Raw genomic sequence first — 24,163 nt, 5'->3', positions numbered from 1 at the left:
TGGAAACCCCGCGCGAGGCGCGGCGCCGCCTTTGGGTCGGGCAGGAACCGCGGCCGAGGCCGGGCGGCCCGCACACTTCAGAGGAAGATTCCTGGGAGGGGGTTCTCGGAGCTGGGCAGCGGCTACCAGGATCCGGCAGAGGGGAGGAGCCCAGACCGCGGCGGCCCAGAAACACGGCCCGCGGGAGACAAAGACTGCTTCCCCGCGGAGCCGCGCGACGACGGCGGACCCCACGCGAGCGCCTCCGGACCCCACGCGAGCGCCTCCGCCGCGATATCGCCCCTTTAAGCGGCTCGCGCCCGGGATTGGCTGCGCGGGGGAGGTGGGGCGGTGAGCGGCGACGTCACGGCCCCGCCCACTCACTATATAGTGAGGCGGCGACGGCGGCCGAGTGCAAGTGGGGAACGCTAGTGGGAGCGGGCGGCCGGCGAGCGGCGAGGCGCCTGCGCGGTGTCCGGGCCCCTGAGCCCGCGGCGCTGAGACAGCCGGGACGGACATGCGCGGGAGGGCGCCGTGGGGCAGCCGCGGTTTCGCTGGGGTAAGGGGCCTGCGGGGTGGGGGGGGCGGCGCCGCGCCCCTCAGGGCTCCGGGTGGCTGCAGACGCGGGGCGGGTCCCCGGGGCGCGGAGAGGGTCGCCCGGCGCGGAGTCTCCCGGGACGGAGGGAGGGGCCGGCCCGGGGCGCCAGGGACGCGGCTCCGGGAGCGGCGAGCCGGGGTCCTGCGTCCGCGGGCTGGCGGCGGCCTCGGGCTCTTTCCTCCTCCCGCCGGGGGCTGCGCTAGTCTGGTCCACACCGCGCGCCCGCAAGCCATGTCCTGGGAGCTGCGGGGGGCTGGGATCGGCGCCGGTGCTGACCCGCGGTTCTTCTGCCTAGTCTCGGCGACGACGGTCATCCCCAGTCGGTGTTCTTAATTCATCCGAGCAGCCCCGCGCCCTCCTCCTCCCCCTGCTCCTCCTCCTCCTCCTCCTCCCAGGAACGTGATTCTTTGCTGTGAAGGTCCTAAATGCTGCCTCAAACGGGAAGGAACTGTAGAATTCTGTGTTCGAAACGAGAACACTTATTGGACATTCATTTGTTGTGTGTGTACGTGTGTGTTTATATGTATATCGTAGTCTTATACAAATTAGATGACTCCTTTATCAGGATTGATACTGGATTGGTGCTTGCAAAGTCTTTATTAAGATTTCGTCATTGCTCGAAAGAAACCAGTCTCTTACCTGATAAAAAAATATGAGTAGAGTGTTAGTCATAAACGTAAGTGCAATCAGAATAGAGACTGTAGCTTTAAAAGAGATGTGTTGGTGACTTTAGGTGCACCTGCAACACAGGTAGGGCAGGACTGGTTTCTAGGCAACTGTCGGGGGTGAAGAAAGGTGAGGTTAAAATGCCTTTTTCCCCCCCTTCTGGAGAACAAGTGTTCTACGAAGTTTCAGGCTTTTATAAATCTGTTAAGAATGCAGTGGGGATACGTTTGTTCAGGAGACTGAAGCATCTAAATAAGTTCACCATATCTGGTTTTGCCTTCTTTTTTTAACTGCATTTCTTTCTTTTTCTTTTTCTTTTTTTTAAAATCCTTACTGGAACTATATAGTTGTAAGTGAAGTTTTCCTTAAACAAAGGCATTTTGGTACCCATTTCAGAAAATGACCAAATTTTGCTAAGACCAAAATAAAAGAAGTCGGTTGCTTGTTAACAGGCCGACTATGATTGATTACCAGTATGTCATCAATCAAGCTCTTTTCCAGATATTAGCAAATTTGAAGAGAAATGCATATTGGTTTTAGCATGGAGTTCAGACACTGTTTGTCATTGCCTTCACTTCATACAGAAGTTTCCTTTTCAGCTGTGTGTTCTTGTGGACACTTACTGGTAGGTGGGAGAGGTCTGGGAGTAATAATTTATAACCCAACAGATATTAGACTGTAAACTCCTTAAGGGCAGGAACCCTGCCTTGCACAACTTCTGTCTTATGCAGCTTTGCACATAGTTGATGACTGATAAATAATTGCAGGAAAGCATATTTTACATTTTAAAGCTCAGCAGGATAGGACCAGTCACTGATAAAGTTCGGAAAGCAAATCTGTTGTTTTTTTTTTTAATGGCCGTTATGAAATGTCTGAGTTATTCATATTTTTGGCAGATAGGGAAAACCACTGTCGTGATGCACTGGGTTTCCTACTTTCGGTTCACAGTCGATTCTAGTTGCTCTTTCTGTGAGATTTAATTATACTGTAGACTTGAGTTTTTGTGTGAAAATAACTGCTGCTCCTCAGAGGATGAACCAGATAATACTTCCTTTCTGCTAATAGTAATGGTAGCTTTTAAAAGCAAGTCACCTGGGACTTCCCTGGTGGTCCAGTGGATAAGACTCGGCACTCCCAATGCAGGGGACCCGGGTTCGATCCCTGGTCAGGGAACTAGATCCCGCATGCATGCCGCAACTAAGAAGCCCGCATGCTGCAACTAAAGATCCCACGTGCCGCAGCTAAGAGCCGGCACAGCCAAAATAAATTAAAAAGAAAAAAAATCAAGTCACCTAAATTACAGGTGCAATCTAACATGCTTGAAACTGACCTGAATGTCTACATACCATGAGGTTGCTTTCAAAAGGTGACCAGAGGAGGGGAAAGGTGGTGCCAGGGGTAATTCCAGGAATTGGAATGTCACAGACTCCTGCCACAGAGAGAGTCTGCTCTTAAGCTAAATGCATTTGTGTGGGTACCTCATCATCAGGATTTCTGTAGCATCCTTTGGTGCTCGTGTTTGGCAATGCGTTATAGAAGCTGATCGGGATAACTCACTAGATAAACGAAATCCAGTTGCGGCATTCTGGCATTATTCGCACAGTATCAACATGCTTTGTAAAGATAGGTAAAACTGGCGAGTTTTGGGGTTCTGAACGTACGTTACTAGCTTAAATACAGAAGTTCGTTTTAAGGTAGGGGGAAGTTAATGTGGGATTCAGATTTCAGAAAAGAAAAAACGATTCCGTGGTTTGGAGTCCTCGTTGATACTTGAATCCAATTCCTTATACCATAAAATTGGGCAGTATTACCAAAAGGCCGTTGAATGTATTTTTTAAATATGGGGCTCTGGCTACATGACGTAGCCGTTTTCAACCCCAAAGTGCCGCGACTCAACAAAAGGTTACAGTTTAACAGAGGAAACAGTAGGAAGGTCAGGATGAGAAGACATTGTCCAAAAGCTCTTGTTAAAGACCCCCAGAACATGAAACTCGACGAGTTACAAATTGGGATTTGAAAATACTGTTCCTCTCTGCGCGGAATGCTCTTCTCCTGACTCTTCTCATGGCTGCCTTTTTTTTTTCATCCTTTAGATTCAAATTTTAAAAGTCACCTGAGAGAAGCCTTCCCTAGCCACCTGTGTGAATAGGTTCTTCTGCCTCCTTGCCCTCTCCTGCTCCCCGCTCATTCCCTTGGAAGTGACCACAATCTGAAATTGTGTGCTTACCTCTTACCTCTCTCCTCGCTAGACTGAACCTTAGGCAGCACCACCTAGCGTCGTATCTAGTCCAGAATAAGCATCCGATAACTTATTCGTGAAAATAATGAAGCCCTGCCCTCTAAAAACCAGTGAGCCAAATGCATGAGCTGAGTTCAGTCTTCTCTGCGCAGCTGACCAGCGCTTGGGTCCTGTCCTTTGTGTCAGTTTCTCCATCTGTAACCAAGAATGTCAGGAGGAGAAACGTGGCTGTCGCCTGAAATGAAGACGCTCTAGAAAGGAGAGGTGGTGAAAGTGTAGTGGGGAAAATGCTAGATTACAGGGCAGAAGAGCCGCGATGGCCCTTTGCCAACAGGAAGATGCTTAACCTCACTTCATTTCCTCCTCTGCAAAATGGCGACTGTAATCCCTGCCTCCTCTTACAGGGATGCCTTGGGGATCAAGTGAGATAACACGTTAGAAAGTGTTTTGTCATCTGTGGACCGCTTTCCAAATACAAGACATTCTATCATTAAATTCTGGATTTTACAATAGAGGCTGATTATCACACCCCACAGGGATCCATGCTGGGAGTGGATTAAAAGGAGGCCCCTTGGGTATATGTAGGGACCCCTTTGTACGGGCGGAGACAGACCCACGTATATCAAATACCATCTTGTAACGGGTTGTATGATGCTGGGGCATCCACGTGTCACTGAAGGTTGACGGTTTCAAAGAACTGTTTGAAGTGGTCACAGAATATCAGACTGATAACCTTAACCCACCCTTTCCAGAGGATACATAGGACAGACCTGCAAGTAATAACTTGTACAGGAGAATTTGAGGGAGTTGAAGTAAAATAGGAACTTTCATAGGCTGAAGGTTGCCCAAGAAAAAACCATTACCAGGCAGCGAAGCCCCAGGACAGTCTGTCTGAGCCACCCTGAAACCTTGAGCATCGTAGCGGGTCAGACCTTCCCCCGGTTTAATTAAGAGCTTGGAGAGCCGTGTGGTGTGTGGGAAGAGCCTGGCTCAAGTCTGGGCCCCAAGTTCCTGAGCTCTGCGCTTCCGGCTCCTCGGCTGTAAAGGAGGGTGGTAATAGGCACCCACCTCCCAGGGTTGTGGAGAGGATTAAATTAGTTAATACACAGAAAGCACTTGGAACAAAGCCTGTCAGATAAGTGTCCAGTGAACTAGTTATTATCCTTACTGGGTTTCTGTTCACTGTAACAATCTCGAATTACCCACTGGGTGACTTAAACGCTCATTAATTAAATTTGAAGTTTTAAAGACTCGCTTCCTATCATTAGACTATTGTGCTCACTGCCATTAAAATTTGAATAGAAATTGTGTATCTTTTACGATTAGAAATCTACTGTGTGTATGTCTAAAAGGAATAATATTTTTCCGCCCGGTGTGTCTTTGTGTTCTGCTGGTGCTATAGTGCTCTGTAGGAAAAGGACAAAGGACAAAAGAATCCATTCCTGCTGTGGGGCGTTTCTGCTCTGTCACCAAAGCCGCGTAGGAGACTGAGGGAATCCAGAGGCTGTCGGTGACCATGGTAGTTGAAGGAATACGTTTTCTGTCGGCTTGCCATTTCTTAAAAGACTTAGCTGGAGAATATTCTGAATTATTTCAGAACTAAGGTCACCTAGCTTTGACTGCGACAGTGTGAAGATAAAACATTTTCCTGGTTGCCTTGGTTTTTACCACCTACAAGTGGGCCATTATGGGCCAGGTGCAGGGCTGCAGGAGGACAGAACGTCCATCCCCACCGCACTGGGCCACACGCACATCTTCACTGAAACCACTGAGTTTAGTTACGTGTTACTAACTTGATATAACGCACTTTTAAATCATCTGGGCATTGAACGCAGAGGCTGTTGATGCTTCCGCAGTAGCAGGGCACGGAGAAGGGCACTCCTACCTTGACTGCCCTTCTCCCTTCCCCCAGATCGCGCCGATTAAAGTGAAATCCGAGAAAAACCCTGAACTAGGGCCTGTGATTTGTGAAGAATCTTCTGCTTTTAGTGAATCAGCTCAGGCCACACAACACTATAGCGATCATAAACACTGAATGTGTTAGGGGAATGTCAAATAAGTAAGTTTTCTCCTTTTATTAACGGAAATTAAAATCCTGTAAAAGAGCTAAAACTGAACGTTCAGTGCAGATCGCTTGGCCACCAGTGCTTTAGACACTAATCACAGTAAAAATAGTGAGGTTTGGTTTGGTTTTGTTTTCTTTTTCATTTTCCCAAAGGTGATTATTTTAGGCATCTTCCAAATGAAAGATGAGTTGGTTTATTTGGGGAGGGTCTGAAATCATGGTATTTGTCATGGTCTTAAGTCAGTTTCTTTTCACAGATTTTGGCTGTGAATATAGTTACCTTCTATCTCCCTGGGTACGGAAATAGGTAGGTAGGTAATTGTTAAATGCAGCTGAGAAGACCATTTATCACCCTGAATAAACAGAAATCAGGTTCTTAAACCAGATTGAAAGAAGGAAATTACGTCACGCTTTTAAATAAGGAAGCACTGGGCAGAACTGGATGAGTTGTGTGACAAAAATGTGCCCCTCCCCCTCTCGTGGATTGCCTCTGAGATTTATTAATGAGATCTGTGGCCAGGTAAGCCTATCTAGGTTATTGTCTGAAGGTAGCCTGGTTTTTAAAGAACAGTCTCAGAGGCTATCCTCAAGCAAAAGGCATGTGATTTCACCTATTGGATAAAGAATGTGCAATGTGCTTTTGGGTGTAACCCTTTTTTTTTTTTTTTTTAAGGAAAATGACCTTAAATTTAGCAGCAAAAACACAGGAGGTGCGTTACAATCCAGAAGAGAGGAGAAGGTGAAATTCAGTGTTTCTAGAAAGCATCCCCTGATTGCTTTAAGTAGACACTTAGTACCAGATGCCAGTTGGGAAAGTTACACTGTTAACCACTTAAGGTTCTAATTTTTTCCCCAGTCTCAAACTGTCCCCTTTGGATTTTGGAAATGAATTTAGTGAAAATTCCTTGCTGGCTACCTGCCCTACACTTGTTCTGTTATAACTGGGCAGCGTCAGCAAATGTGGAGTTTATCCCTTACAAACCTGTGTTTTTCCCCTTCTTCACTGGTTTGTATTATAGATTACATGACTCTTTCATGTAATTACTTTTTTAAAAATGAGATGAATATTTTCTCAAAATCCACTTACTAAGTAAGTATGTGTCAGAAATGAATGAGGTCAGGATCTGCTGGGGCGGTGGGAGTGCTGTCCCAGAAAGTTAGGCTGATAGAAGGGGACCAGGGGCACAGAATAACCCGAGCCCCGGAGATCCTCCTCTGGCTTCTCCCAAGGGAGCGGGTTCCTGGAGAGGGTGGCCCTGAAGCCTAAACTGATTCCTAACATCGACTGGGGAAAGGAGAGGCAAGAGCTTGAGAAAGGTAGATGGGGGCCTCGTTGTGAAGGCCTTCAGTGCCAGACCGAGCAGCTTTCACTGAGAAGCCTTTGAAGACTTTGACGATGTCAGAGTAGTGGGAGATGAGGGACGGCGATCTGGTGTGCAGGGTGGGTGGGGGGCTTTCAGACCCGAGGCAGATCGGGACGGAAGGAAGATAGATTTGAGAAACGGCGTAGAAATAAGCTGTGGACCTTGGCGATTGAATGTACATCTGCTGTAACTCAGGTTAAAAATGGTGCCTTTCGGAGACCTGTGATCTGCTTAGACTGTGAACTGGTTTGGGAAGGGGGAGGGGATGTGCAGTGGGTGACAGGAGGCTTTTGGTTAGTAAAGTTGGAGATGCCAGGGGACCATCCGACTGGAAAGGTGATCACCAGACAATAGGAAATGCAAGGTGGAGGCTTGCGCCTGGGCTGGACGCCTGGGCTGGACTCGGGATTCGGGAAGCTGTCAACGTAGAGTTGAAGCCCTAGAGGGGGGTCAGAACTCCAGGCAGGGCCGGGTTGTAAGGAGAGAAAATAAAGGGACAGCCTCGAGAAACAGATGGTTTTAGGGGTTTTGTTTTGTTTTGTTTTGTTTTACTTGAATTAAAAAAAAAAAAGTGATGTTAACAGGAGAAAGTAGTTCACACCTGGGATGGGTATTTAACAGCATTTTTGACACAAAGGCTAAAAATTAGTTCATGTATTTTAGAAAAGTTACTATGCCCAAGGTTATCGAGACCCTGGTCTATACCAGGCTGAGTGGATTTACATTAGCTGTCGTATTTTTGCATTTCATCACACAATGCCATCTTGGACTTATAGATCCTGGTTTTCCCACGCAGGTATCTTTTCGCAGCCGTTTTCCTAATGAATCGTAAGGTAGAGCTAGTTTTACAGTTATAAGGGAACAAACTTCGAGACACGGCAGCATCAGTTAAATTTCACTTGAGCGCCGTGTTTCTTTTTGACTCGAGGTTGACCAAATTGATTGACTTTTTTTTCTTTTTTTTTGTTTTTACAGAGGAGTATACATATTGAATACTTCCAGAGTTTTGAGAGAGGCATAAAATAATTCCAGGTGGTTGAGTTTACAACCTGAGGAACACACTTTAAAAGTTTGCTTCCAGACCCCCTGCAGGTTCCCCTTTTTGAGTCTACAGTTGGGAGTTATTTTCCAGAAGAAGAGAGCACACAGTGACACTGCCCTGGGAGCTCCCCGTGCGAGCCAGTGGGAAGTTTGGACAGTTTCATAACATGGCCCATTCACAATTCCCCATTGAAATGTAGAGGCAGGTCACCTTCGATGAATGCACAAAGACACTATTGTAGTCACAAGCGAGCTGCCTCAGTGAACACAATTCTTTTTATACTAAAAAAAAAAAAAAAAATTTTTTTTTTTTCTTAAGAAAGCTTAACAAGGAGGTGATGGAAACAATGACCGAAAAATAACTTTTTCTAGAACGTGTACATAATGTTAAGGGACCACTGAAATGGAAGTCCAGAATTCCGGGGCCATTTCAGCAGAGGCGATGGTTACACAATCACCCTGTTGAAAGCGAAGATTTAGATGGCATTCGGAGGCCGACCCACAGTAATTACTGGTAGTTCTTGCTGGCCTGCAGACAGGTGAGGGCTGGGCCTCCACCATCCCCTGCAGCACTTTCCTGTAATCTGGATGGGCGATCTTCAAACGTGTGCTTTCAAACCAGTCAGATACCATATTCTTCTTCCTATCTGGCCTTTCAATTTTCTATCGCCACAGATACTGTCCCTGCCGTCCTGCCAGGGCTCGCAGATTGCTCAGAAACAGCACCCTAGACCACCGGGCAGGGACAGAGAGGGCGTGTCTAGCAATTTTTTGCTAAAGATTGTATCTTAAATTTTTCTTAGAGCTTAACTGCATTCAGGGGAAGTAAAAACACATTTGCTTTGTTCCTGATCTTAAAAACCAACCCTCAGAAACAACAAAAAAAAGCCCTCCCAATAACTTAGATTTCTGAAATGATGGGGGGTTTTTTTCCCCCTCTTCTTAATCACATATCTTTAGAGACCGATGAAAGAAAGATAATGCTTGACTATTAGAAATAATATTTTAAACCTGTTGAAATCTCTGCCTAGTATATGAAAACAGCTGACTTTGGGAGAGTAAAAAGCTGAGAAGGGCTGATCGGGCCCCGTCCTCCTTTGTCACGGAAACATTGCTGTCTGCATTCCTTTTTACGTGAAAAAAAATGAATCATAAACATTTGCAGAGTGTTTTTTTAGACCCTTAGCTTTAAAAAAAACAAAAAATAAACCCTATGCCTTACATATTGTATACATTCACTTGATGCTGACAATACTAATAGTTAGATGGCGTTGTACAAACATCTATTCAACAGACGTTCACTTACTGAGCACCTGCTAACACCTGTTCAGGTGGTGAAATTAATGATTGGGGCGCAGCCTCTTTCCTGAGCTCACAGTCTTGTAGGGGGTGACGGATTTGACCCTGAAACAAAACTCTGACCTGCGTGCCCCTCCCCCAGCACAGCACCCATCTCACTCGTCTTGTGTCACCCACAGTCCTCAGCACGGCGCCCAGCTCTCTCAGTTTGTGCGAAAATACTTGCCAAGAGAATGAGAAAGCGTTAGAAAGTGTATGTACACATCGCACAGGGGGTCAATGTAACACGGAGACTTGACAAGTGACATCCTCACCTTATTCTAAGCAAACATGCATGTCTGAAGACAGGGCAGACCTGGATGCTAATAACCGATGCACCTCGGTCATGAATACGGAAAATGGGGACTGGGGACGCCAGACACATCTGACAAGGGGGCGGAGGGGTCTGAAGGTGAGGAACTGCTGGGCTAAGAAAGCTGTAATCCATGCCTCGCAGCTAGGCAGGACAGACATAAATTACTAGGCACTTCACAGGGGAGAATGTGGAGCATGCAGTCTTCAGTTTGCCTCTAAAAGGGAGGGGGACGCCATCCAGGCCTCTGCCGAAGCCGGTCATCCTGCAGAACTTGATTTCCACAGGAGAGTGGAAACGAGTATCTTCACATGTCACGATTTCTTTATTCTCGCAAAAGTAATAACTGGAGAATTTGTCTTCCCGGGGCCCACCCCGAAATACAGAACCCAAGTGAATGCTGGGCTTGTGGGGTTGGTTATCAGGGGCCGAGTGTAGACTCTCCTGCTTCATCAAAGCGTTGGGTCTTAGAGAATATTAGTGCTGCAGATTTCGAGCACAGTAATTTCTGAAATTACTTGTGTAGCTCGGGGGTCGGGGTGGGATGAGCTCCACTCTCAACACAGCCACACACTGGAAGGTCGGCGTGTGTGCTCTGGCGGGTGAGGCCGCTGTGTTGTGCAGCTCTCAGCGCGCAGGAGCTCTGCCTCCGCTGGCGACAGACTGTATCCCCCAGACTGAATCCCGTTGGCTGAAAGCATCTCACATCCTGGATTAGTACATACCCCCGCCCCCCAAAAAAAGACTTACCATGTCTACATTTCCGTACCCTCGTGAAAAGTAAGAGCCAGGTAACATAAAAATGGAAGAACTGAGTGGAAGTCGGTCGTGGAACGTTTCTATTCCACAGCCCCCGAACTTCTCTCACCGTGGCGAGTTCCGCGTGTTTCGGGATTGTTCCCTTTACTCTCTCCTCTGTGTCCCCTCTAGGGAATGAAAACCACTGGCTGACCACACATCCCTCCCTGGGCTTCACGAGTTTGAAGACTTCCCAGAATAAGGCACAATGTCCATGGCCGGAGTCGCTGCTCAGGAGATCAGAGTCCCGTTAAAAACTGGGTTTCTTCACAATGGCCAAGCCCTGGGGAGCCTGAAGGCCTGCTGGGGGGGCCGCGGCGAGTTTGAGAAGTAAGTGCAGGACGTGGGGCCGCTGGAGCCTGAGTGTGCAACGTCCGAGTGAGGGCGGGGACGCGACTGCTGCCTGTTTGACACCAAGGTGTCCGTCCTTTCCTTTCAGCGGCTTTTTGAACATCGACCCCATAACCATGGCCTACAGTCTGAACTCGACGGCGCAGGAGCACCTAACATCCATAGGTACGTGTCCTGAAAGCCCAGGCGCCCCTGGCACTTGGGGAGGAGGGTGGTGGCAGCCCCTGCCGTGAGCTTGGCCTCCAGCGTTATTTTCTAAATGAGGGAACGACCTGAGCCGTTTCCGACAGGAGCCGGACCCCTAGTGGCGACAGATTCTGAAGCTAAGCGTGTTCTTAGCCGCCTTTGCACCGCAGCCTGAGTCGCTGGGTCTCCCTGTGGAGGTGTGAGCTTCTAAAGGCATCCCAGCGATGAGACGTAATAACTTTTAGGAACCTCGGACAGGATCTCTCTTCTTCCTGACGAGCCTCGAATGCTCGTTTCAAAGTGACAGAGCGGTATAAGTGTTGACAAAAACTTAGAGGAGTGTGTGTGTTAGTCCTTCTAACGTGAACCTGGCGTTCCTTAGATTTTTGCCAAGGGCTGCTTGTCCCATCGCAGGCGCGTCTCTGGCTCGCGGTATCGCGAGGGGCCGGGTGAGGCTTCGTCCTATCTCAGGGCCGCCCTGCATGTGCTGTGTGGCCCACCTCCCAAAGGGCCAGGTTGGCGCAGGCTGGCACTCGCGTAACTTACACGCTGCTCGCCTTCTGTGGATTCTGCACACGTCACAGAACCTGTCTGGGGCGTGTGGGCATGTGCCGCGCACACGTCCAAGGCAGGTAGAAGAGATCATTGGTTCTCTGAACCAGATCGGGTGCGTTCCCCACCTCCGGGCAGACCCGACGCCCGCAGCGCTTGCCTAGGTGTGCTCGGCGTTCCAGCGGCTGGGTGTTTGGCCAGGAGCGACCCGGCAGAAGGTGGCAGGAGCGCGGGCAGCTGAGGGCGAGCACGGTCGGTTTTGGGTAACCTCTCGGGTTCCTTCCAGGGCGCGCTTCCAGGTCGGCTCCGATGAATGGGAGCCACTTTCCAGAGCACGGCCCCTCCGCCAAGTCCCGCCTGGCCCCTCTCATCATCCCCCCGAGTGAAGGCTGGGGGCAGCAGGAGGACCGGGTGGCGTGTGGGTTGAAGAAGCTGGCAGTGAACGGGGTCTGTGCCTCCACGCCCCCGCTCACCCCCATCAAGACGCCCCCGCCCCTCTTCCCTGGCGTGGCTCCCTGCGAGCGGGGCTCCAGGCCCCTGCCGCCGCTGCCCATCTCCGAGGACCTCTCCCTGGACGAGACGGACTGCGAGGTCGAGTTCCTGACCAGCTCGGACACGGACTTCCTTCTAGAAGACTGCGCGCTCTCCGACTTCAGACCCGACGGCCCCGGCAGACGCAGCTTCCGAGGGTGCGGACAGATCAACTATGCGTATTTCGACACCCCGGCCGTCTCGGCCGCGGATCTCAGCCAGGCGCACGACCAGGCTGCCGGGGGGACGAGTGCCAACCCCCCTCCGTCCCAGGCCCACCGGAGACTGAGGCGGTCTCACTCGGGCCCCGCAGGGTCCTTTAACAAGCCGGCCATCAGGATCTCCAGCTACGTGCACAGGGCTTCTCCCAACTCCGACGACGACAAGCCCGAGGTGCCCCCCCGGGTCCCCATCCCTCCCCGGCCGGCCAAGCCGGACTACAGAAGGTGGTCGGCCGAAGTCACTTCCAGCACCTACAGCGACGAGGACAGGCCCCCCAAAGTCCCGCCGAGAGAACCCTTGTCCCGGAGTAACTCCCGCACCCCGAGCCCCAAAAGTCTCCCGTCTTACCTCAACGGGGTCATGCCCCCCACGCAGAGCTTTGCCCCCGACCCCAAGTACGTGAGCAGCAAAGCCCTGCAGAGACAGCACAGCGAGGGGGCCGCCGGTAAGGTCCCCTGCATCCTGCCCATCATTGAAAACGGGAAGAAAGTGAGCTCAACGCATTATTACCTGCTCCCTGAGAGGCCACCCTACCTGGACAAATATGAAAAGTTTTTTAGGGAAGCAGAAGAGACACACGCGAGCACCCCCATCCAGCCCCTCCCTGCCGATGGCGGTGTCTTTTCGGCCCCAGAAAAGCTGGACTCGAAACCAAGAGTGGATCTGGCAGGCCACGCGAAGCGCAGACATTTCTCCTACGTGGTTTCCCCTTAGACCCTGGGTCCTGGCTCAGCAGAGGTGCCACAGCAGCCAGCAGTTCTCCTGCCGTTCTCCAGCCTGATGGCGGTTCACAGGAAGACGGCGCAGGTCGCAGGGTCAGAGACTCGAACTGTCTGTCTGAAAGAGAAGGGTTTAGAGGGTCGTGAGGTGCTGCCATGCTGAGCATCCCTGACCGTGTTAGCGGCGGAGAAAAGTCTGCTCAAGTCTGTGATTTAAAGATGTGATGAGGGAAGGAAGGATGGGGACATTTCTGTACGTGCGCACGTTACGCACCCGTACCTACACTTGTGGTAAAATCGTAGATCCTAGTTGCAAGTTAACCACGTAGTTGCTATCTTAGAGTAATATATATTTAGAATGATAAAAACTAAAGCTGGAGGATGGCTCCTGATAGACTGAAAACTGAGCAGATGGAAGAGAATACAGAATACAGTATCGTTTAGATCAAAATCATTAAAAAACACACACACAAAAAACCAACTATTTCTGCTTACTAAGTTTGAGGATTTCTGGCTCTGAGGCCTGTTCTGTTTTGCCTCATTCATTTTTGCAACAGTTTTTCCATGGAGGGCAGGCCATTCGTTCTTTCCGTGACTTAACCTGCCTCGTTCAAGTCATCCCAAGAGCTAAATCCTTTAGGTCTTGCTTTCTGGTCTGTTGAGGGGAGGGATGGCCACATATTTGGTACTGTATTCTCACCTGTCCATGTCTCACATCTTGAAAAATGGGAAGGTAACAGAATTAGTCAATCATTTTTCCTTACCATGCCTGCTGTATTCTACACCCCCCCCCAACCCCCGAAACACAGGGCGCTCGGGGGAAAACAAACTAAACTCTTCGCCAGTGCTGAGGATGTCAGTTGAAGCAATAATGAAACAGCAATGTGCTTGAGAGGATCTGTGTGGGGACGTGTGTCGTGGTTTTTTTGTTTGTTTGTTTCTTGTTTTTTTGTCTTGGGTTTTTTCCCTCCCCTTTTTTAGACTGTATAAATAAACGAATACAACACAAGCTGGCCTTGTGTTGCTGGTTCCTCTTCAGTATTTCCTGGGGATTGTTTGCTTTTTAAGTAAAACACTTCTGACCAACAGCCCAGTATGTCTTAAGAGCAGAGGTCACCTCAGCACCTGCTGTGGAAACTCTCACAGTCCGCTGCTCCGCTCGGATTCGCTGAGACACAGAGCTCACGTTCCCATTTTCACAAGCTTCGCTGTATTTATCTTGTGTAGAGCCGCACAAAGGAGATGGTGCTCAGTAACAGAAGTACCTTACTGCGATGTTCTTCATATTAAACAAGCTGTTTACAGTTTAAACTGCTGAGTGATGTTATTTGAGCTATTTAAAGCTTATATTTTAGTATGAACTAAATGAAGGTTAAAACATGCTTTAGAAAAATGCACTGATTTCTGCATTTATGTGTACAGTATTGGACAAAGGATTTTATTCATTTCTGTTGCATTATTTTGAATATTGTCTTTTCATTTTAATAAAGTTATAATACTTATTTATGACACCGTTAATAATGTTTCTTGCCTACACTCTTATAAAATTTTGTGTCTCGAGTAATATGACAACATGACCATTTTTAAGCACAAGGGAAGATTTTTAAGCAGTCTAACATAGGCTTGAAATTTACCACCATTCCCTAAAATGACAAACGATTTAAGCAATGTACATTTAAGTAGTATACAGACAGTGAAAACGAGCTGTTTGTATTTACCTATAACAATTAAGAAGGTGCGTCTGAATTGATGCTGGTTTGTTGCTGTGGAAACAGATTCCTTCTGGGGAGGGGCGTCCCCATCAAGGGAGCTGAAGCAGGAAGGAGCCGGCTCTGACGTGGACCTGATGTGACGCATTCTGAGTTTGAGGACTAGGTCTGGATTGCCCTGGGCCCTTGGGGAGGCTCTGCTTCTTGCTTGATGCAAGGCCACCAAAGGAAGCCCAGCCTGCCCTGGCCTCTCATTGAGTCACAGATTTGGGAGGCGGGAGGAGGCTGGGATACTGTCAGGGAGGGTGCCTGTCCGGTGTCGCCGGGCCCTTTGCCTGTTCTCCTCCCTTTCCTCTCCCTGTGGCTGAAATCCAGCTGCCTGCCGTCCCCCGCCCCCGCCCTCGACACTCCCCAGCTTCCTGGGTGACGGCAAAGCTCTCCATGACTTTAACTGCACCCCTGCCTGTGCTTGGTTCCTTCCAGAGTAAAGAGTGAGGACTCGAAAATGGAAGATCTGGGCTGAAAGTCCAACTCCGGCTCTTTCTAATGATGTGTTGGGCAGATTCTTCGAAATCTCTGTATCTCAGTTTTCTCATTGGTAAAACTGGGGGAGAGGGTGACAGCTACGATAGGGAATTATCTGTGACAACTGCCCATAAACCAGTAGCTGGTACACAGTGAGGGTCCGGTCTGTGAACTGATTTTATGATTCTCTGTCGCTCATCCTCACCCCGTAAGTTGGGCGTTATTTCTGGCAATTGACAGATGAAGAGATGGGTTTGAGGAGTTCCTTCAGCAGACATTTGTTGAATAACTACCAAATGCTAGATAGGGCCTCAGAAAACACACCCAGGCCCTTATGGAATTCGAAGCAGTACCTAGTGACCATTTGTGATAAACGCTGGAAAGGAATGAACAGTGGTGGTGACGGAATGACAAAGCGGCCCCCACCTCTCTGAGGTGATGAGATCTGAAAGGATGGAATCTGAGCCCAAGGAGGCAGAGTGAGCTGGGAGGGTCAGTAGAGGGGACCGCAAGGCTGGAGGGAAGCTGGGCATCTGCCAGGGGCCGGAAGTTACCCAGCGAGAGGCACAACGGGAAAGGGTAGCGGATGCCACTCAAAGGTCTAAGCAGGGGATGGATGGGATGGGATGTGTTTTAAGAAGACCAGTGGCTGTTGCATGCAGAACGGATTGGAAATGGGGAGACTTCAGGACAGAGGCTGTCGGAACTGAGATCCGCGTGTCCGGCGGTGGAGACGGAGAAACACTGGCGTGGAAGATACTTGGAGGTAGAAATAGCAGGTGGTGATCTCAGGTGGGAGGCAGACCCAGTGTGTGGCCCGGGCCACTGTGCCTGTCCCGCAGCTTCTGGGGGCTCCTTATCACGGCACTGACACGGCACCATCTGCAGCTCGTATTTGTTGCCTCTTTCTCCCCCTCCACTGCCTTTTCTTTGTACTGTGGTCAAGAACATCTTTAATTCATTGCGTATTTGCTTCCCTCTCACCTTCATGTTGTTCCTTGATTTTTTTTTTTTTTTTTGGGAACTCCTTTATTTATTTATTTATGGCTGTGTTGGGTCTTCGTTTCTGTGCGAGGGCTTTCTCTAGTTGCGGCGAGCAGGGGCCACTCTTCATCACGGTGCGTGGGCCTCTCACCATCGCGGCCTCTCTTGTTGCGGAGCATAGGCTCCAGACGCACAGGCTCAGTAGTTGTGGCTCACGGGCCCAGTTGCTCCGCGGCATGTGGGATCCTCCCAGACCAGGGCTCGAACCCGTGTCCCCTGCATTGGCAGGCAGATTCTCAACCACTGTGCCACCAGGGAAGCCGTTCCTTGATTTTGCGAGACTATTATCTTTTCCTATTTCTTCCTGGCCAGTGCCACTATGACCAGAATGCTATCCATAACACCACTTGCCAACTCAGTCCTTGGCCAGCACACAGAGCAGATGGAATTCTAAGTGCTCCCCTGGCCTAGGGCAGCCCTGGGCCTGCCCTCTTAGTGTTGATAAGACCGTTATGGGCGAGGAGACAGCCGGCTCTTAGCTGCCACTGAATGCACTGTTGAGTCCTCACTTAAAGACAGGTCTTACCTAGTTAACAAAGCTCTGGCCTAAAGTCAGGAAGTGCAGGCTCATCTCAACCTCCCACGTCCTCTGGGAAGGATTCCCTGAGCTTCCCTTCCCCGTCAGTGGGAGACCACAGCAGAGCAGGGACCAGCCCTACGCAAACAGAAGGAATTTATTATTAAGGACCGTTTCATGGCAGAAAGCAGAAGCTAAGTTCAAGAGGACTCCTTTGTTAAGTCAACCCAAAATCTGGATAGTATTAAATTCCAAGTCTCTCTAGGCTGCAATAATCAAGTATGCATTGCCGATCTTACTAAATTCCACATTCTAATGGAAGTTTAATCTTGTTTATGCATTGCTTATTTCTCTTTAGGTCTCAAGGGATGTCTTAACTGTGTTATGAAAAGATCTTGTAAAAGGATGTTTCTTCAATGCTAGGGGCCCTAGTCAAAACAACAGAGCCATAGATTTTTCTAGAGCAATTCATAGTCGGAGAAAAGAGAACTACATCCGCCTACTGGTTTAAGAATCAAAATATATATTAAGCTATTCTCTATTTTAATTCTTTTTTTAAATTTTTTATTTATTTTATTTTTTGACTGTACTGCACGGCTTGCGGGATCTTAGTTCCCCAACTAGGGATTGAAACCCGTGTCCCCTGCAGTGGAAACACGGAGTCTTAACCACTGGACTGCCAGGGAAGTCCCTCTATTTTAGTTCTTAATTTCATCACATAATTTATTATATTAGGGTATATGGAGACATTTTCTTAAGAATAAGCTCCTAGCATGGTTATTTCATACATAGCTTTGTTTTTCTTTGTTTTGTTTTTTTACTTTTCGTTTTGAGATTAATTATAGATTCAAAAGTTTCAAAAACAGTACAGAGAGGTCCCCTGTACCCATTACCCAGATTTCCCCAATGATCACATATAATCATAGTCCAAAATCAAAACCAGGAAATTGCCATTGCCACAACACATATATATACAGTATTTTATTTAGCAATAGTTACTATCAAAATGGACTTAGGGCCTACTTTTTAAAATAATTAACTTAGAAATTCATTTCAGCATTCTGTTAGGCATTTTGTGAAAAGCTAATAAAACTTTAAAAATATGTTGCCATGTAAAAATTTCTACATTATGGTAATGGCAACTGAGAAGATAAAACTGACTCATGTTGGTTTTGACCTGCCAAGATTTTCCACAAGATTAATTTGCATTAGCTCTAGTAAAGATATTGCTTCAAACTTTGAGGATTCTTGAAGGATTTTTCCTTTAAAGGCCTTCAGATAGACAGATTGAGGTTCCACACCTTTGAATCTGAATCGTGTAACAAACCAGGGGGCAAACTGTGAATTTCCAATCCAGTACTAAAGCTTGGGAATGGGGGGCATGGTGGTGGTATGGATTCTTGATTTTAAGAAAATAAGCTTAGGTCAAACTAAGACACTCAGAGACTGGTTTGCTTTGCAGACTAGACCATTTGACAAACGTTCTGACCCTTTTCCTCTCCACATTTGAATCATACACCTTTTAAGAGAAGTTTTGGGGTTTTATTTGGAAAGTAGAGAGAGAATAGGGCAGAAGGTTCAAGTGCATCCGAAGTCAGCTAGCCTCTCCTTGTACTAAGCGAAACAATGTAACTGAAGCATGTCTAATGCAATCTGAGGGTGTGAATTTTCATGCTTGCTTTTCACTTGAATGTATCAAACTTCAAGATACTTCTACCTAAGCAGCCCAGATCTGTTACTAAAGCATGTTTAGACAGGCTTACCTCGGCTTTCACGTGATCTGCCCAGAATTCAGTGGCAAAGGTAGGTATAGTGTTTATGTTTTCCAGCACCTGCAGAAATGCTTTCACATCAGAGCAGCCCTTGACGGCCCTTTGCTTCTCAGGCCCACGGCCACCTGCCAGGGCCGCAGGTGGGGTTTGGGATGGAGAGGGGGCTGGAGATGGTTGGGAAGGTTTTCCCTGCCTAGAAAGAGAACTGCTGGCAGGCCACTGGGCTTACACGTGCCTCCCCTATGCCGTCATCCTTCACCCTGTGATCCCATAAAATGGACCGGAACCCAAAGCAAGCCCACCTGTAGCAAGTTCTCGAAAACAGCATCCATGATGGCATGTAAATCTTCTCTTCCTCCCTCTCCCAACCAAAGTAAAAGGGGGGACCGAGGGGTTATAACCAAGGGACTGGTCCTTGGGAACGTACGAGCATTCGTCATCTTGAACTCTGTGCCCCGATGGGAAAAGGCAGCACCTTCATTCCTTGGAAATAACTTTGGATCCATGTCAAATAAACATCTTAATCACATGCTTCTTGCGTGTTTCTTCATTTCGCAGTTATGAGGGATTAGCCCAGCGCCTCCCCTGGGACTGCGTGACTTTTGTACACTCCCCTCTTGTGTAAGGCAGGATGAGTCTCTCTGTCTGGCCTGAGCCCTGAGTGGCCCTGGGCTCAGCACACAGGAAGCTGTATTTCGCCTGGGCCAGCTCCTTGGCTGTGCTGGGGTTCTTGCAGGCACTAGTGTCCTGTACACAGTTTTCTACCTAGTAACCGATCACAGCTCTTGGCTAAGCAGAAGCCGGGTCCGGATCCCGAGGTTCAGGGAGGCCTGGGAGCCCGGCTCAGCGCACCCACAGCAGCCCACACGCATGATAAGACTTGTCTGCGTATCGTCCCGGCCCGAGAGGCTCTAATTACACGTCTGGGGCTCCCAGGAGCCCAGGTGGCCCGGCTCACACGATCCCAGAACTGTGAAGATAGCGCGGGCACAGTTCTCACTGCCTGGGCAGCCGGCTCGGGGAGGCTCCTCCGAGCCCCGTGCGTCATTTCAATACGAATTATGACACCCGCCTTCCAAAGACAACAGTCCATGTCTTCTCCAAGCACCGCCACAATTTTATCCTCCCATCAAGCTTTCAGGCTCTACCTTTCTGGTCTTTCCAGCTCAACTTTCCACCTGCCCCCTAACTGGCACAGCAGAAAACTGCTGGGCATCGCGGCAGAGTCAGTGCAAAAAGGCACAATATCGGGTCCCCAAGCAGCCGTGTTACCCCCACTCAAGGTAGCTCTGGCCTGAGAGGTGGCTCGTGGGATGCCACTTTGACTGATTGAACCTGTTCCTGCATTTCCTTGACCGTGTTAACAGTCACCAGTTATCAGAAACGTGCCCTTTGCCAGGGACTGTCCTGGGCACACAGAGATCTTGCATGAAGCTATCAGCATCTGCCTTACAACCAAGCGACCTGGTTCAAAAGAAAAGACACTTGGGACTTCCCTGACGGTCCAGTGGTTGGGACTCCGAGCTTCCACTGCGGGGGGCGCGGGTTCGATCCCTGGTTGGGGAACTAGGATCCCGCATGCTACGTGGTGTGGCCAAAGAAAAGAAAAAAGACACTTGTACGGAGCCGCGCGAGAAAGTCACTGTCACTGGGACCAAAATCTTGATTTGGCACACGTCAGCGGCTTATTGAGGAAAGAAAGCTGTGCCATGGGAGCAGGTAACACAACAGGTGTTCATCCTGTCATCAGTCAGCTGTGTGGGAGGATTTTGTGGACAGCAGCCAGAAATCTGTTTTTGTTTTTGTTTTCGAGGCTAGTTTTTTTTTTTTTTTCTTCTTCCAAGCTTACTGGATGCTGAATCAGTTCAATTTTTCCTTTTGCAGGAATCCACACACTTTAACAGTAATAGATTGGCACTTATTTGGTTACTGATAAGGATCTTATAAAGAAATTGATTTACCAAACTGAAATTGTCATTTTTTATAGTTGATTTAGATGTGGTACATATATACAATGGAATATTAGCCATTAAAAAGAACAAAATAATGCCATTTGCCGCAACGTGGATGGACTTAGAGATTATCATACTGAGTGAAGTAAGTCAGACAGACTAAGACAGATCCTATGATATCACTTATATGTGGAATCTAAAAAAAAGGCTACAAATGAACTTATCTACAAAACAGAAATAGAGTTACAGATGTAGAAAATAAATTTATGGTTACCGGTGGGTAAGGGGGGGAGGGATAAATTGGAAGATTGGGATTGACACATATACACTACTATGTATAAAATAGATAATAAGAACCTCCAGTATAGCACAGGGAACTCTACTCAATACTCTGTAATGACCTATATGGGAAAAGAATCTAAAAAAGAGTGGATATATGTATACATATAACTGATTCACTTTGGTGTACGCTTGAAATCCTCATTTTCTTTTCTTTTTTTTTTTTAAATTTGTTTATTTTTGGCTGCATTGGGTCTTCGTTGATGCGCGCAGGCCTTCTCTAGTTGCGGCGAGCGGGGGCTACTCTTTGTTGCGGGCTTCTCATTGCAGTGGCTTCTCTTGTTGCAGAGCACGGGTTCTAGGCACGCGGGCTTTAGGAGTTGTGGCACTCGGGCTTCAGTAGTTGTGGCTCGCGGGCTTTAGAGCGCAGGCTCAGTAGTTGTGTTGCGCGGGTTTCGTTGCTCTGCAGCATGTGGGATCTTCCCGGACCAGGGCTCGAATCCATGTGCCCTGCATTGACAGGTGGATTCTTAACCACTGCACCCCCAGGGAAGCCCCAAATCCTCATTTTCAATGTTTTCCTCTAAAACCTGGAGTATCAGTCTATAGACATCTTCTATTCATGTCTTTTTCTTTTTCTTAAATCGTATTCTTAATGGTTCTATGTATTCAGTAATCCTAAAAAGACAGCTTTCTGGATACAGAGTTTTCTCTGAACAGCCTTACAGGCAAAAAGAGGTGTTACCGTCCCACCCAGCGTGCATTATAATTCTGTCGTTGCTTAATCCCCACCCAAATGCCCATTTCCAGCTATACAAACTCATATTATTCTTTCTGAATCATACATACATGCCACACCCTGAGTTGCACATAAAACTTTGCCGTGTTATTTCTACATCACTGTGTCCTGACGCAAGCTGTGGCTGACTTAGAAGCCCGTGTATATTTTTCTGGACTCATTTATCACCTCACTTCCCCGTAACTGGTTCTAGGTGGGAATTTCATGGAAAGGTTTTCTTCTGAAATTCTATAGCCTAATGTTGAGGATATGTTTACAACCCCTCTCCCGGTTGCAAATCCTGATGCCAGCAGGTCTTTCTCCTTTAAGTTTGAACCTCAACCAGGACAAGCGACACTGTATTATTCGGAGGGGTGCAGAGCCCCTACCCTGTGGTCCATAACCAGGAATGTGATGCAGGCGAGTTGTGGGGATCCATCCGTGGCCCAGCGCAGGTGGACCTCCTGCCTCCCTGGTAAACATATCCTGGAGTCCCCTGAAGTCAAGAATAAACCTGGGACCTCCCTGGCGGTCCAGTGGTGAGGACTTTGCGCTCCCACTGCTGTGGGCCCGGGTTCAGTCCCTGGTTGGGGAACTAAGATCCCGCAAGCCACGCGGAGAGGCCCCCCCCCCCAGAAAAAAAAAACAAAAAAAACAAACTTGTAAGTAAAAACCCAAAATGTCTATTGGCATACCGGACTGTTTCAGGAATTCATGAAAGATACAGAGCAGATAGGTGTGGTTTGATGGAGAAATAGGATCAAAGGAAAAGGAAGGCTAAAATATTCACAGGCAGTGACTTCTGTGAAAGCAGTTCCAAGAGTTCTGAGAAAGTTCCGTGTTTATGGAAATGGAACAGGAAGCAGCCCTGGGGCAGTAGTCAGGGTGATTATCTGGGGAACCACTTTCGGAGTATCCGCTGGCCAGCGGCTCCCACTCCCTTCCCTGTACTAAACATGCCAGTGAGTGTCTGCCTCCAGGCTAGAGCGTTAGTGTCCAAGAGACAGGCAAGGCCCCAGGCAGCAGGAAGTCTCCAGGTGGGATGGCAAGCCCTTCCCGATGAAGAGGACCCAGCCCCACTGCACACCCTGTCCAGAAACATGGACGCTCCTCTTCCAAGCGCATGTGATGAGAGCCTGGATCCACAGACAGCAGAACTGGGGGTTTTCAAACACAAATAGGAGCATAAGATTAAAAAAATCACCAAACATTTGAAAACCAATGAATGTCAAGAAGAGCACAAAACTCTATAAACAGAGACCAGCACCCATGCAAAGATTTCACAAAGTAAACAGATGTGAAAATAATCCCCAGAGATCCGACACAATATTACAAGACACAAAAACAAGGTATTATGGGAAAAGTCCGAGGAACAGAAAATGTGAAGAAAAGTAAAGAGGCATTTAGAATCTGAGGAGACAGGAATAGAGAGTGGCATGAAAGAGATAATTAAAACATAATGGAAGAAAATTTCCCAGATCTGAAGAAAGATACAGGTCTTCACATGGAAAGGGCCCTCGGGTGACAAAATGATTTACTTGGAAATAAGACACACCCTTACACATTTCCCAAAACTTCAGAATACCAAGAGAAAAACAAAAACAAAAAACAACACCCTTTCCAAGGAAAACAAGCAGAAAATTGCCCTCAAAGAAGTAAGAATTATATGAGCCCCAGCAACATAGGATGCTGGCGGAAAATGGAGCAATATGATCAAGGTTCTAAGAAAAAATGACTTTGAGCCCAGAGTCCTTTACTCAGCCAAATTAGCATTCACGTGAAAGGTCACAGTGAAATATTTGGGGCATATAAACCTCAGGAAGTCGTCACTCTCAGATTTGCTCCCTGAAGGAATTTCTCAAGGATTGCAACATAGCAAGACACAGAGAATGCAAGAAGGGGGTAGCTGTGGTATCCAATGGGCAGTGGCAAACAGAGCAGCCATTACAGCTTATAGTGAAGTTTAAATAGTTTTTATGCATAGCTAAAAAATGAATAATAATAGAGAACTAAGATCCTGGATTAATTCAAGGAAAAGGAGAATGAGAAGGGAAGTGAAAACAGACTCAGGTTTTTGTCTTTTTGGAGGAGAGGATAGAATTGATTAATTCTGGATATTATTGAATACTATTAGTGTACATTAAAAATCTAGAGGAGGGACTTCCCTGGTGGTCCAGTGGGTAAGACTCTGTGCTCGCAATGCAGGGGGCCCGGGTTTGATCCCTGGTCAGGGAACTAGATCCCGCACGCATGCCGCAACTAAGAAGTCCGCATTCCGCAACTAAAAGATCCTGCGTGCCGCAACTAAGACCCGGCACAGCCTAAATAAATAAATAAATAAATAAATAAGAAGTGCCAGGGTCCCTAGGAAACCATTAAAAATGAAGCTGTAAAATACAGACAGTGGCATGGGAATTAAAAAAAAAAAAAAAATCTAGAGGATAGGAGACGATTTCTGAAGTAGGTTCCCGCTTCTCCGTTCTTTGCCCACTGAATAAAGCTCGTGCTGTTCCAGTCTCAAAAGAAGAAAAATCTAGAGGGTAAGTTCCACCTCAGGTAATAGCACAGAAGCTATTGACAGTTAGAAACTCGGGAAAAACATAAAAAACAACTATGTGAAGGCAC

At 47.9% G+C, this 24,163-nt stretch overlaps 1 protein-coding gene and 1 non-coding gene across 4 annotated transcripts; both read left to right on the top strand.

The window, feature by feature from the left end:
* Positions 1-400: 400 nt before the first annotated feature.
* Positions 401-14,471, top strand: ERRFI1 (ERBB receptor feedback inhibitor 1). 3 transcript variants are annotated; one of them, XM_036848302.1, is made up of 5 exons: positions 401-538; positions 873-1,082; positions 10,534-10,731; positions 10,820-10,917; positions 11,777-14,471. In XM_036848302.1, the coding sequence occupies exons 3-5, from the start codon at positions 10,610-10,612 to the stop codon at positions 12,955-12,957; spliced, it is 1,401 nt and encodes a 466-aa protein (XP_036704197.1). In that variant the 5' UTR covers positions 401-538; positions 873-1,082; positions 10,534-10,609; the 3' UTR covers positions 12,958-14,471. The 3 variants fall into 3 exon arrangements, with proteins under 3 accessions (XP_036704197.1, XP_036704205.1, XP_036704187.1); XM_036848310.1 differs by lacking the exon at positions 873-1,082 and having other exon boundaries at positions 403-538; positions 10,841-10,917; XM_036848292.1 differs by lacking the exon at positions 873-1,082 and having other exon boundaries at positions 403-538.
* Positions 14,472-23,700: 9,229 nt separating this feature from the next.
* On the top strand, positions 23,701-23,773 carry TRNAA-CGC. Its single transcript has one exon. It is a non-coding gene; the product is annotated as a tRNA-Ala (tRNA).
* The last annotated feature ends 390 nt before the right edge of the window (positions 23,774-24,163 follow it).

Source organism: Balaenoptera musculus, chromosome 1 (genome assembly GCF_009873245.2).
Source record: "Balaenoptera musculus isolate JJ_BM4_2016_0621 chromosome 1, mBalMus1.pri.v3, whole genome shotgun sequence".
In the NCBI taxonomy this organism is placed as follows: Eukaryota; Metazoa; Chordata; class Mammalia; order Artiodactyla; family Balaenopteridae; genus Balaenoptera; species Balaenoptera musculus.
The sequence above is the reverse complement of the archived record's forward strand: the minus strand, read 5'-3'. Positions and strand labels throughout refer to the sequence as shown.

Coding starts and splice junctions, on each gene's coding strand:
- ERRFI1 (XM_036848302.1), top strand. CDS start 10,610: ATGTCCATGGCCGGAGTCGCTGCTCAGGAGATCAGAGTCCCGTTAAAA. Junction 10,732..10,819: donor GGCCGCGGCGAGTTTGAGAA/GTAAGTGCAGGA, acceptor TTTGACACCAAG/GTGTCCGTCCTTTCCTTTCA. Junction 10,918..11,776: donor GGAGCACCTAACATCCATAG/GTACGTGTCCTG, acceptor GGTTCCTTCCAG/GGCGCGCTTCCAGGTCGGCT.